Source organism: Miscanthus floridulus, chromosome 16, assembly GCF_019320115.1.
Source record: "Miscanthus floridulus cultivar M001 chromosome 16, ASM1932011v1, whole genome shotgun sequence".
Classification (NCBI taxonomy): Eukaryota; Viridiplantae; Streptophyta; class Magnoliopsida; order Poales; family Poaceae; genus Miscanthus; species Miscanthus floridulus.
The window spans coordinates 31173951-31187457 of record NC_089595.1 but is presented as its reverse complement, the minus strand read 5'-3'; the positions used below and the strand labels follow the sequence as shown (position 1 = coordinate 31187457).

At 44.1% G+C, this 13507-nt stretch overlaps 1 protein-coding gene and 1 non-coding gene across 3 annotated transcripts; one reads left to right on the top strand and one right to left on the bottom strand.

Moving 5' to 3' along the window:
* The first annotated feature begins 4849 nt into the window (after positions 1-4849).
* TRNAN-GUU (transfer RNA asparagine (anticodon GUU)) lies at positions 4850-4923 on the top strand. Its single transcript has one exon. It is a non-coding gene; the product is annotated as a tRNA-Asn (tRNA).
* A 1591-nt stretch (positions 4924-6514) lies between these two features.
* LOC136512507 (dnaJ protein ERDJ3B) lies at positions 6515-11743 on the bottom strand. 2 transcript variants are annotated; one of them, XR_010773106.1, is made up of 11 exons: positions 11431-11743; positions 11010-11158; positions 10795-10921; positions 9460-9580; positions 9129-9245; positions 8958-9044; positions 8145-8204; positions 7972-8049; positions 7048-7119; positions 6714-6975; positions 6515-6682 (listed from the first exon to the last, which is right to left on the bottom strand). XR_010773106.1 is itself a non-coding variant. In XM_066506470.1 (10 exons), exons 1-10 carry the CDS (start codon positions 11511-11513, stop codon positions 6817-6819), a joined length of 1053 nt encoding a protein of 350 aa, XP_066362567.1. In that variant the 5' UTR covers positions 11514-11743; the 3' UTR covers positions 6515-6816. The 2 variants fall into 2 exon arrangements, 1 of the variants encoding a protein (XP_066362567.1); XM_066506470.1 differs by having other exon boundaries at positions 6515-6975.
* Positions 11744-13507: the final 1764 nt, after the last annotated feature.

Here is a 13507-nt window from a genome sequence, read left to right as displayed (position 1 = left end):
GGCGTTGATGTCACCGAGGTCGATGTGGGAGCCCCTCACCGAAGTGTTGGCGAAGGTGACGTCCATGTCATCGAGGTTGATGGCGGAGCCCCTTCTCAAAGTGTTGGCAAAGGTGACATCAATGTCCCCGAGGTTGATGGTGGAGCCCCTCTGGTGAAGGTGACGTCTATGTCACCGAGGTCGATGGCGGAGCCCCTTCTCAAAGTGTTGGCAAAGGTGACATCGATGTCCCTGAGGTCGATGGCGGAGCCCCTTGCCAAAGTGTTGGTGAAGGTGACATCAATGTCACCAAGATCGATGGCGGAACCCCTCGCCGAAGTGTTGGCGAAGGTGACATCGATGTCGCTAAGGTCGATAGCGGCGACCCTTGTCAAAGTGTTGGCGAAGGTGACATTCATGTCGCCGAGGTCGATGGCGGCACCTCTTGTCGGAGTGTTGGCGAAGGTGACATTGATGTCACCGAGGTCGATGGTGGAGCCCCTCACCGAAGTGTTGGCGAAGGTGACACCGATGTCGCCAAGGTCGATGTAGAAGCCCCTCGCTGAAGCATTGGCAAAGGTGACGTTGATGTCACCGAGGTCGATGGCGAAGCTCCTTGCTGAAATGTTGGCGAAGGTGATGTCAATGTCGCCGAGGTTGATGGCGGTGCCCCTTGTCAAAGTGTTGGCGAAGGTGACGTCGATGTCGTCGAGATCGATGACGGAGCCCTTCACCGAAGTGTTGGCAAAGGTGACGTCGATGCCGCCGTGTTCGATCGCGAAGCCCCTCACCGAAGTGTTGGCGAAGGTGAAGTCAATATCGTCTAGGTCAATGGCGAAGCCCCTCGCCAAAGTGTTGGCAAAGGTGAAGTCGATGTCGCCGAGGTCGATGGCGAAGCCCCTCGCCAAGTGTTGACGAAGGTGACGTCGATGTCACTGAGGTCGATCTCGGTGTTAGGGATGCAGTCGAATCTCATGTTTTTTTTCTTTTCACTGGGAGAGGAGTTTCCCTTGTAGTCGTGGCGAAGACCTACACAGGAATCTCATATTGTGGTGTTGAACCATTCTAAAGTCGATAAGCTTTCTGAGAGAAACATTCTACTTGCTATAATTGCATTGCAAAAGTTGCATGCAAACTAGTAGCCCTGCAAAACAAATTGAAGTTATTTTCATATATCCACTCCATAGAGGAATCTTAGGTTGTGGTGAGCACCTCGCGTGGCTGTTTTTGAGGTGCTCAGTTTGTGACCTCCCTCTTTGTCCTCCTTTGTTTTTCAAAGGGCGAAGTGAGGTTTTGTTGTGATGAACCCCTCGCGCGGTTATTAGCGAGTGTGCTCAGTTTGTGGCCTCCCTCTTCGTCCTCCTTTGTTTTTTGGAGGTCGAATTGAGTTTGGTATGCAACATACTTATGCAATGCGATGATATGATGAATGAATATGTTTGATGCATTTATGGGGAATACTTGCACATAATAAGTGCGAAGGTAAGCCAATCATTTACATAGTGAAAATGTGATATTTAAGGCATGGATATATATGTGTGAGAGTCAAAACGGATGATTTGTTCCCTACAAAATGGATTGAAACTGGAATGGGATTCGTTTATTGTGGATTAGTTTGTATAGATATTCCAATAATTTGTAACCACATAAAAGTTGTGGAGTGTTGTCGAAGGTACAATCCTGCAAGGCAACTTATATTGCGAAAGCTTCGACACACGGGGCATAAGAAATTCGAGGCATGACATAAACGAAGGTATGATCTTTTCGACAACCAAGATATGATGTCGAGTAAATATAATAAGTTTTTGTGTGGCAAAAAAAATCATTACCTTGAGTGAAGCATGGAGACCTGCAAGATAGATGTATTGCCCTTCAAGGTGAAGGTTAGCACAACTACTAGATTGTTTTAAACTTCCACGTGAAGGTGTAGAGTAGCAGTCAGTCACGAAGGTGATAGGGATCGGATAAGTGCAAAGGTTTAAAATGGAATATCTATACAAGTGAGTATTACCTTATATGGAGGTTGGAAACCTGTAAGTAAACATGGACATTTTTACAGTAGTGACAACCTGCATGTTAGCGTGATATAGCTTTAATTTTTATGCCACTTGAGAATTGCCACTCGAGCGCAGTATATGATAGTTGCATAGGTCATGGCTAATGTATTGACATGAGATTAAAACATAATGTTTGATAGAAGACCCGCAAGCGAAGGTTGGACACAAGGGAGTGATAGGATATCATTCTGTGAATAATAAAGGCTTATAAAATAGTAGGTCGTTGAGAACTCACCAACGGGGTTAAATACCGTTGCCGCCGAAACCTCGCTGGACTTCCGGCGATTGAACCTTCGCGTGCGCTGGAGCCTCTACCGCTACCAATGGACATCCATGGCCACTTGGCCAGGCGGTGCTTCTTATGGCATGAGCCTTCATGGAGCACTTGGACCTCCGCTGAGGCTTCAGAGCCGGGCTGGTTGAACCTTCTGAGACGTGGTACCTTGGTCTTGCAAGTGTAACTGTTAGTGCATAAATATAACGAGATGTCGGTTACAGGGGTCCTGCAATCATCAGTCATGCTGACGATAATGTATGGCATTGATAATATGTGTTTAAGTTTCTGAACCTCTACATTCAAATATTGTCTGACGTACAGCATGATTTTTGAACCACTATTGAATATTGAAATGATCATCTCTGCCGTGCCAAGTATTGAAATGGTCCCCTTTGTCAGTTCAGGTAGAAGTGTGCATGGGAGCATCACACTGAAGAATTGAGGAAACAATGCGGTTTGTTCTGGGAACAAGAACAATGTAGTGTGTCGAAATATGAAGTGAAGAGATTGAACTAGTTTAGCACAAAGATTTGTCATAGAGAGGTTTAGCAGTAAGAAGACTTGTAGTGATAGAATTTGTAGTGACAAATAATATAAGGTACCAATCCAGAATTCCAGATAGAGTTGTTTGCCCGTCAATGAAATACATATGGATGAATGACATATACTTGTTACACCAAAACTCTGTTTGATAAATGGTATGATCATTCGGACATAGTGTACAAGAGCATGGATATGTTACAAAAATGGAATTCTTATAATGAAATAAATAAATATGGATGTTTGGAAATCAAAGTCTGTTATCTCCAGCTCTACAGCAGGCTGCTCTTGCATTTTATCTAGTCCTGTTTGTGCCTCCATCACTATTTCAATTCGACTGTATGGTAGAACAAAGCTTTCAGCAGTGGTGCCTTCCCTTGCTCCACCAACATGCAGCAGAGCAGAGAAACATTTGAACTAATTACTAATCATCCAACATTATCTGAAAATAGCACAAGGTAAAGGTTACAGCACAGACAGATTTGTCAACACCAAAAAAGGAAGAAAAAAAACTAATAATAATGCAGCATTGCAGCTATGGAGATTTAACTAACAGAGAAACCCACCAAGAATGATCCCTGGGCAACAGTCCCTGGAGCAGCTGCATTTACATGGGGCTCCCTGTAATAGATTCATCTAAATTGAAAAGTTAATCACACGAAGCAATATAGAGGAACCTAAAGTTGAATGATATGAAGGTGACCATGGACCTCGCCCAGAACCACAAGGACCCGGCCGGCCATCACTAGCCGCTGGGTCGGTGGCGCCGCGGGCCACATCCCGCATCGGGGGAGCACTGCCACTGCCGGTCCCTGCCTAGACGGAGGCGGCACGGAGGGTGTAGTAGGAGAAGAGGTAGCGGGAGCCAGTAGTCCGGACCACCATTGCTGGAGGAGCTGAAGAACAAGCAGGCCCTGGAGCAGGAGGTTCAAAGGCCGCATGGCGCGGAGGCGCTGGAGCACGCCGCAGAGCAGCAGTAGCAGGCACAAGGCGGCGTTCGTGGAGCTCGCGTCGCGTCCGCTCAGAGGCAGATGGAGACACGGCGGAGGCCCAGCTCTGGGAAAATGTATATGTGGTGGGCCATAGGCGGGCCGGGGGACGTGCACCGCGGATCAAAAGGGAAACTCGGTGTTGGGCCCCGGCGTAAACTTACGGTCTTCCTTGCCGCACGCTCCAAACTGGTTGTGGGCTCGTGGTTGTGGCCCGTACTAGTTAATTAGTACACCTTGCAATTTTTTTATAAAAAGAAGAAAAAAAAGCTATTGCCTGATTGATCATGCTAGGGTCTGATACAAATCCAGACCATATTTATATATGGTCACGTAAACATCCTTCTCGTCCCAAGGTGTGACTCACTAACTCATGATTCTCTATGAAATCCTTTTGTTTGATTGGTAAGTATATAGTGCATCCACTAGGTCCAGGGGTATTACTTCTTGGTGATCGTCAACATATATAGTGCATCACGTAATGGCCTTTTTCACGCACCTCTCACCTCGTCGGTGGATAAGTCATATATATAGAGGTACATCGATTTATATCATGCGTCTAAAAGAACACTACATTTGTTTTGCGAGATAAAAAAAAGATGCTTTATGTTGCTCCAAGGATGAACAAGTTTGCTAGAGTTTCTTGTTTGAAAATATGAATTTGAAAAACATTTGCCTTGGAGCTCTCTGCCCGTGTGTCATCCCTAGTGGCGACTCAGGTGATGCCCCTGCTCCTTCCTCCCCTCTGTCTCTGTCTCGCGCCGCTGGATGTCTGCTCGTGGGGCACTATCTCCTTTCGGGAAAAAAAAAGTACGACAAAACTTTTACCATCCTTTTTAAAAAATATATATATGTTGTGATACTAATGATTTCGTGAAAACTAGTATTGCAATACTTATCATTTCTTACTTTAGCCAAAATATTAATAGTCGCCTGAACTTTTATTCTCAATGTTTCGTCCTTTTCAGTATTGAATATTATTGGAAATTATTAAAAACAAATGCTCAGCTGGAGTAGCTCAGTTGGTTAGAGCGTGTGGCTGTTAACCACAAGGTCGGAGGTTCAAGCTCTCCCTCTAGCGCATTTTTATGCTTTTTGTCCCCTTGGATTTTTTTTTTCATTCTTCTTACCTTTTATGCTTTTTGTCCCCTTGGATTGTTTTTTTTTTTCATTCTTCTTACCATGCTGTCACTGTGGATTTCTTTTCATTCTTCTTACCTTTTATGCTTTTTGTCCCCTTGGATTGTTTTTTTTTTTCATTCTTCTTACCATGCTGTCACTGTGGATTTCTTTTCATTCTTCTTTCCATGCTGTTTTTTTTCTTGTGATGATACCATGCTGTTTTCTTTAAGACCCTTTTTCATTCAACACTTTGCTATGATGCAAAACAGTTTGAGCATTGTGCAAAGCATTCAACACCTTCTAAGTTCTTTTTTTTTACACCTTCTAAGTTCTTTTTTTTTGTGAAATGCAAATTCAATGTCCCTGAATTGGGAGAGTCATTTACAAACATACAAAGCACATGAACGTTGGTTTCATTTTTAAACTATGATTGGTTATAAGACGACTTCACTATAAGAATGTGCCTTTTCCTACAGTTTCTATAAGTTCTATTATATATACTTTGCATCTTTTCCAATAGTTCAATCAAATCCCTGACAGGCGGCATAATCCTCAACCAACTAATAATTATCCACGCAGGTTAATTTGATATTTTTTGGAAGGGGGAGCGGGGTTGGAAATAAACTGATGGATAATGAGTCTGAAAGGGCTACTAACATCAATTTGCTAAGTTTTGAAACTGCACCATTAGAGCAATTCACAGTTTTCTGAAAGAGTCACCAACTTTTCCACCACTAACATGGCTTCCTCCATGCTGGTCTTGCTGGTTATCCAAATATGCAACTGCAGGCACCTGGTGGTCATGCATGTTTCGTGACTGGTCAGATACTACAGGGTACAGATGTTGACGTAGAGTGTTTGATTGCAGCATTTTAAACGTTTGGTTGAAGATTTTGCGGCGTTCAAAATTGGCCAGCAAGCCTGGCTATAGGGAAATGAAAATAAGATCTGTTTCTTTAGAGCTAGGCTCGTGAGATACAGCATATTCACAAGCAAATAATGATATTAACAGATAATTAGCATATTTTGAGGCATATTAGTATATTTAAAACTAAGTTAAGGTTTAACATGGTAAAATAAAAATACTACACGCTTGATTCAAGCAAAACAAATACTTTATTATCTTAGTATTTACTGTATGCTTCATACGAGAAACGAAGGTGCGAATCCTTGACTTCTACATAGAATGGTTCCATCTGCTAGAGCTCGTATTTAACGGAAGTGTCGATTCTAATTGTCTACAGGACTTCCCGAAATGACCTAAATAAATGAGTAAATGACATCTGGAGACCTCAGGTAACGGTTGAGCCTGCCTGTTTTAACTCTACAGATGTAAAAATAACTTGGTAGAGCCCATTTGTGCAACTTTGTTACTACATTGTGTTTTTTCTTTCTTTTTTTGTTGATAATGTACTTTTTTTTAGAAACTTTTGATAATGTACTACAATATGTTTCTCCAGCTTGGTGATTTGAGCTCTTATCTTCTGTTCGTAAATGTGCAGATAAGCATATACATAGCAGTGATTATCTGGAAATTTGACATGTACTGGTAGCAGTGGCCTTAGAACAAGCAAGCAACCGAGCTGTTCTACAATCTATCTATTCAGAACTCCAAAAGTACAAATATTCTGGTACAATTTTGTTGTGCTTTCTAAAACTACACTGAGCTGTTAAGGGCGCATGACAAAACCACAAGGGAAACGAAAAAGAAGACCAGGCTGCTAGTATTTGCAATGCAAAATCACATACAAGAAACGCAGCAGTTGCTGCTTCCTATGCAAGCTACTCAGAAAATTTTCCTCGAGGCGCTCGCCTCAAACTATCAGTAGCATAGATGTGAAAAGAAAATGGTCTACACGAGAACATCCTTAAGCTTGGCCTTCTGGTCATCGGTTAGGGTTTTCGGGAATAACACCTCGAATGTCACATACAGGTCACCTTTCTTGTTGCTTTGGTATAGTGGCATGCCTTCACCTTTGAACTTCCTGATCTCCTTCGGTTTGGTGATGCCCTGTGAATTAGCAACAAAATTGAGCCAGTTTGTTGCAGATGATAAATCATGTTGATGGGTGGCTGTCTTTACCTTGGTGCCAATTTCTACCAGATGGTTGTCAAGATGCTTGATGGTCTTCTCAAAACCAACCAGAGCTTGCACCTGCAATAGCAACATGTGCCCAGAAAAAAAAACAGAAAACTGTGATTAGAGGGGATCTACAGCGAAAGAGTCGATGCATCTTGCATGGAAAACCACTGGATAGAATCATTAGACAGGTAGAAGTTGGTTAAGAGGATAATGCAATTTCAAAAGTACAAATGATGATACTGGTTCTTTAAGAGGGAAAGTTTAAGATGCAGTAGTATGTTTAGATCAAGTTTATGCTGTTGGCCCACAGGATCACCGGCTTAGGTGAGTGAACCACTCACCAGTCTTGCCGAGCATTCACTAGTGTTGCCGAGCACCCACTAGCGGTGCCGACCACGAACAAGCGTTGTCCGTCCCCACGCACTATGGCTACAGCTTGAAGAAGGGAGAATAGAGTATACACACACAGTACAAGAACACCAGCGTTGGCCGAAGCCCTGTCTGGGAGATGACAAATCTGAACTCTCTTTACTGAGTTATTATGTATGTCTATTTATACAACTCTATCCATCTAGTCCTAGTACAGCGCACATGCTGTAACAGTAACTAGATAACATACAGGGCTGACTCTGCGCCGGCCTCTGCATGTGGCTACAGTGCTGCAGGTGAGCCGTGCGGCGCCTGCACCTGCAGCGGCTACAGAATCACAGCAGGAGGCCTTTTCGGCGCCGCCTTCCCTTGCTGTGTTCACACAAGGAAAGCGGTAGTTTATTCTAACATAGGCTAAATTAGTAGCAAAATTACAATTCTGGCTTGTATTGAATTAATAGTCATCGGTAACAGAAATGTTTTTTTGGATCATGTGAGATGACACCATGCTCCGGTCAAGACGCAGAACATGCACAGGACAAGAGAGGCCGGTACCAGGGATATTGTAACTGTTGCATGCAGGTCATTGCCTTCTCGTCTAAAGCGGCCGTGTGGTGCTGTTCGGATCCTGAACTGCTTGTAAGGTTATTTAATAGAAGCCCACAATTAGTAAACACGATGGTACACTAAGTAAATTTCAACCAAATAGAGACAGGGACAAAACAAACCTTCAAATCGCCAGGTTCCCCATCAATCTTAGGCTCGCCTTCCTCGAAAAACAAAACCTCCTGAAAAAAATCATATGATTCTATCAAATAAAAAATAAAAGTGCAGAGAACCTGTACATAATGAACCACTTAAGATCTTTAAATGTCTCTAACCAAGTGTCAGACTATGGCATATTAACATGCGACTGTTAACAGGCAAGCATACAAACTTAACAGTCCACAAAAAGTGACACATGGATTTATCAGATGTCTAAAACAAGGGAAATGTTCAGGCAGAACACTACAAAAAATGACATCAAAAGGCAAAGGAAGACATTCAGATGACACCCTTAAATTAGCTTGTGAAGGGGAACTAGAAAAGAGCATGTCCTTTGTAGTGTCACGAATCAGAACTATGGCATCTTGTCTGCACAGCTGTCTTTAAGGAAACTTAAACATACATCAGAACCTGTCGTATTAATTTATTATGTTTTGAAGTAAGGGATAAGGCTGCAATAACTAGTAGCAATTCAACCCTAACAAGTCACAAGCAGCAGTGGTTGGCACTAGCAAAGCAGGAAACCAGCCAGTTTGTCTGAATAATCCAAAGAATTGAGAAGTTTGAGTTATACAGTTTTAGACATTCACTGTAGTATTGTAATCAAGTAGTACATAATAAGTACACAGCATGTATCGTTTACCTACATGGCTTAATTTGTACGCTATATCAAAATTACAATATAGGACGAATAGCACATACAACAATATGTCAATATGGTACAGTCCAACCATGGTTAGAACTGGAGGACTGAGGGCATATAAAACAGCTTATACCTGTCCATCTTTCATTCCCTTCTCAATATCAACAGTCAAGAATTCACCTTCTCGTACAAATTTCACATTTGGACATTGGTCGCAGACCTTAGAAATAAGAAACATCCTCAGTATATCAAAACTCTCAATGGATTAAAATATAGATCATGAACAATGTAACTAGAAAAATACCTGCTCAGTCATCTGTTGATACATTCCAGGACCTATTTGTCGATGGTAAACTTCGTTCCTACAGTTGCAGCGCCTCTTTCCTGGTGCTGGCTTTATGACATTTTTCTCTCTCCAAACCTATGACACATTGAAAATAGAAAAGTAAATACAAATACTATATGTTTCCTTTATGCACAACACAGTACAGCTTTCTAAAAAAATAAACCAGAAACAGTATCTAATGGAAGCATTTTGTTAAAGCATGATTGAATGGCAGCAGAAAAAAATAAAAAGCAAGGCGAAAACTTAGCTATATACTATTACAGTCTGTCACCTAGGCAAATCATGTTACCTTTAATGAACCGCCCATGTACAAGTCCTCTAATGAAGCATCCAGTTCAACAATCACCTCATCACCTTTTAAAATTTGTTCTTCCTCCTCTTCCATCCCACCACCACCACCACCAAAAAAGCTGAAGAAAATTGTGAAAAAAAATTCAGCAAGGTGAACACTAAATAAAAAAAAGGGCGTACCCAGTGCAGAGAGCTCCCGCTCTGTGCGGGGTCTGGGGAAGGGTGTCAGTGGCAAGCCTTACCCTCGCATGTGCAATGCGAGGAGACCGCGACTCGAACCCGGGACCTTCCGGTCACAGGCGGTAAGACTCTACCGCTTGCACTCTACCGCTTGCACCAGGCGGTAACACTAAATAATTGAAACATTAATGCTCAACCATTTGGGGTGCAGTAAGAACAGAAAAATTATTAGGAACGACTAATTGAGGTGCATCTAGCTGAAGCTTTGCAAGAGACATGTTCTTATGAACAAATAGGCATCCAACCAAGCTATTTCTAGTCATAACTTCCAAATGATACTCTCCAGCCCAGAAAAAAGGAACCATTTTAGATTGCTGCAGTTCAGCCGTCTAAACTTGACCATCAGTTCATTTTCTACGTGGAGATTGAAATATTGAAACATTATACTTTTGCTATCTTTTAGCCTACCCCAACTCGCTTTGGAGTGAAGGCTTTGTTGTTGTCGTTGCTTTTGTCTTCCACCTTTCACAAGTAAATTACAAGATTCGGTTTCCATGATTGTATTCAGGGAATTAACCAATGCCGAAAAGGACACTTCTCTATGACCCAAGGGAGTAGATAAGTGGTTATGGTGGATTAGACACATAGTTGGTTGCTTGTTAAGAAATGCAGAAAAGGCACTCGTTTCTCCAACATTCCACAATATTCCCAGACATCACTCATCTTCCACTGGAATGATGACCAGCCAAGTGACACATTTGCTGATAAAAGAATCATTAAGGTGGTGCTCTCAAATCCTACAGAATGGAAGGTACACATTCCAGATGTGGTATATTCTATGGCAATGTCGTATCCGAAATTCCATCTTGCAAGTTAACACATGCCAATGAGTCTTCTTTTGGATAATCAAGTACATACCAGCCAGGGTACTCCCTACATTTGGAATTTCATCCTAAACTGTGTGCACCTGCTATGTTGACAATTTTTTTTTTGGTATCATCTGTATGCTTAGATATCCATGTGATGCAAAATCTATGCTGACACATACAGACCAACCTAGAGGCAAGTGGGCAATACAAGCATGATCATTGATACTTCAGTAGCAAAACTTCTAGTTGATCTGTTGAAGCCTGATGCTTAGCATTCAGCTCACCTGCTAAAGATGTCCTGAATGTTCATTCCGCCGCCGCTGCCTCTCCCGCCTTGGAACTGCTTCAACCCCTCCTCGCCGTACCGATCATAGATCTTCCTCTTCTCCTGGTCCGTCAGCACCTCATATGCTGCAACAAAATACATTTGTTAAATTTCCAGCGCAACTAATCAATTCCAGGTTATCCATTCAATTGGAAAGTACTCAGCGACTAGTACCGTTGTTGATCTCGGCGAAGCGCTTGTTGGCCTCCTCATTATCGGGGTTCTTGTCGGGGTGGTACTTGAGCGCGAGCTTGCGGTACGACCTCTTAATCTGATCCTCGGACGCGCCCTTGGGAACTTGCAGCACGTCGTAGTAGCTCTTCCTGCGCCATTGCCATCGATATTCAGTCAAATTAAAAAGCATTACTATCGATTAAACAGGAGGGAGTCGAGCACACAGATCTCGACCTGACGCATAATAACAAATAAAGAGTAAATGAAGCAGTAGAAAAAGGCTGTGAAATCGGGAAAAAAAACGGATCAAACCATCTACAATGGTGTTTTTTAGCGCCAAATCGGCCAGTAACAAAAAGGATTTTGAGATCTCGGAGAATCCACGCGAGATACAACAGGTGATCCGAACCCAGAAACCTACCCGGCGATCGCCACAGCGAGATTCAGGAGGACGAAGAGCGCGGCCGCAAACCGCGCCGCCCCTCCCTTCCCCGGCGCCGCCATCCCGCCCCCGCCTCCTCGAGACGCCTCGCCGCCCCTCTCCCCTCGGCCTCCCTCACAATCCGGTGTTTCCGCGAGGTTGGCAGCTAGGGTTAGCGCTCCCGCGCGTGGAGAGAGACAGCTCCTCCCTCGCCGTCGTATCCCTCCTCCTCCTCTTCCTCGCCGCCGGCGTCGTCGTCCTCCGTCTCCCGCAGTGGCCTTTTGGTTCCTGCGGTTTAAAACTTTCTAGAAGGAATCGGGTGCCTGTTCGTGGGAGAAGCGCGCGGGGGACGTGGAGCTCGTGACGTGGACCAATAGGGTGCGGACACTGGGCTCTCTGACGAATGGGGTGGGTCCACGTGGATACTGTTCGCGCTTTTGCGGTCAGCCGGAATTGCTAGGTGCACCACGAGCCGATGCACGTCACACGTCAGCAATGAACGGGAGAAGCGATGCGTTGACGTGGAGGTCAGGTCAACGTTTTGCCATGCGTCACACACTCACACCTCACACGGTGCGGACTTGTGGAATATAAACCGTGTGACGACCGCCGTGGAACGACGAAAACAAGTAGGGAGAAGCTAGCGGCCGGTCGTCAGCGGGAGGGCACGGGCAGGGCCACGCGTCCACGCGACGCTGACGTGGGACGAACGAGACGTATGAAACGGAGAGGCACGCGACACAAATAGACGTGCACATCTAGACGTTTGTGTGCGTGTCTATTTGTGTCGCGTGCCTCTCTGTTTCCTGCGCCTCATTCGTTTCCCACGTCAGCGTCGCGTGGACGCGTCGCCCTACCCGCGTCCTCTCGATTCAGCTCCACTTCCCACGCGCACAAATGGAGAATGTCCCTTTACTTCAAGTTTACCTTGATTACTTGCATTTCGCATTGCTTATTTAACATTGCCAAGGATTTTAACAAATCTATGGCCCTACGTATGTAGGCACAATGGTCGCCAAAAGAGTTTGAGCCCCTCGCTCTTGATGGCCGCAACTTCCCCCATGGACGATGGATCTCAAAGTGAGTTTGTCGTTGCGCGAAATGTACGAGGCAATTGCCCCTCCACAAGAGGGTGTAGACCCATTGGCTGCACCTCTCGAGTACAATGCCTTATTCATCATAAGGAACCACATCCATCCGGATCTTAAAGCTGAGTATCTGATGGAGCAAGACCCACGCGCTCTGTGGCTTGCTCTTCAAACACGGTATGAACAGCAAAAGGTAGTCATCCTGCTAGAGGCTATAAATGAGTGGAACCATCTCCGTCTACAGGATTTTAAATATGTGGGAGAGTTCAACCATGCTGTTCACAAACTTAGTTCTAAACTAAAGTTTTGCGAAAAGGAACCAACTGATGCGGAGAAAATTGAGAAGACATTGTCTACCATGCTTCCCGCACAGATGATCCTTCAGCAACAATACCGTGAAAGAGATTTTCACTGTTTATTCTGAGTTAATTAAGACATTACTTCAGGCTGGGAGGCATAGTGAGCTCCTACTTTGGAACTCAAATCTGGGCCCTTTGGGCACTAAGCCTTTGCTCAAAGTACATGCTAATGCTCAAAATAAACCTCAAAGGAATGCCATTAACTGTGGTAATCCTGGAAACTTCAAAGAAAACAACAAGCGCAAGAGGCATCATAAGTCTTGTGGTGCTTACAAGGGAAAAGATGTTTCTAAGTCGAATAATAACAAGTTTTAACGAGTCTAGCACTTGTGACAAGTGTGGTTGCTACAGCCACCTGACTAAGAAATGTCGCACCCCTAAGCACCTGGTGGAATTATACTTGAATTCCGTGGGACGAGGACGCTCCAATCAAGGTCGTTCCAATCAAGGTGGACCATTGAAAGGTCCTAATGGCTAGAGGGGGGTGAATAGCCTATTAAAATTTTCTACAACAACTCTTAACAAACCGGTTAGACAATTATGAGGCGAAGCAAGTGTTGCTCTATGATGGTGGGGAAACAGGCGGCTATGACCCACCTCCGCGTCAGCAGAGACAAATTTGGTTTTGGT

Excerpts from the sequence above, each read along its gene's own strand:
- LOC136512507 (XM_066506470.1), bottom strand. The coding sequence starts at position 11,513 with ATGGCGGCGCCGGGGAAGGGAGGGGCGGCGCGGTTTGCGGCCGCGCTC. Across the intron at positions 8,205-8,957 it reads AGGGAATGAAAGATGGACAG|GAGGTTTTGTTTTTCGAGGA; the intron begins GTATAAGCTGTT and ends GATTTTTTTCAG. Across the intron at positions 7,120-7,971 it reads CAACAGTTACAATATCCCTG|GTGCAAGCTCTGGTTGGTTT; the intron begins GTACCGGCCTCT and ends TTGCTATTGCAG.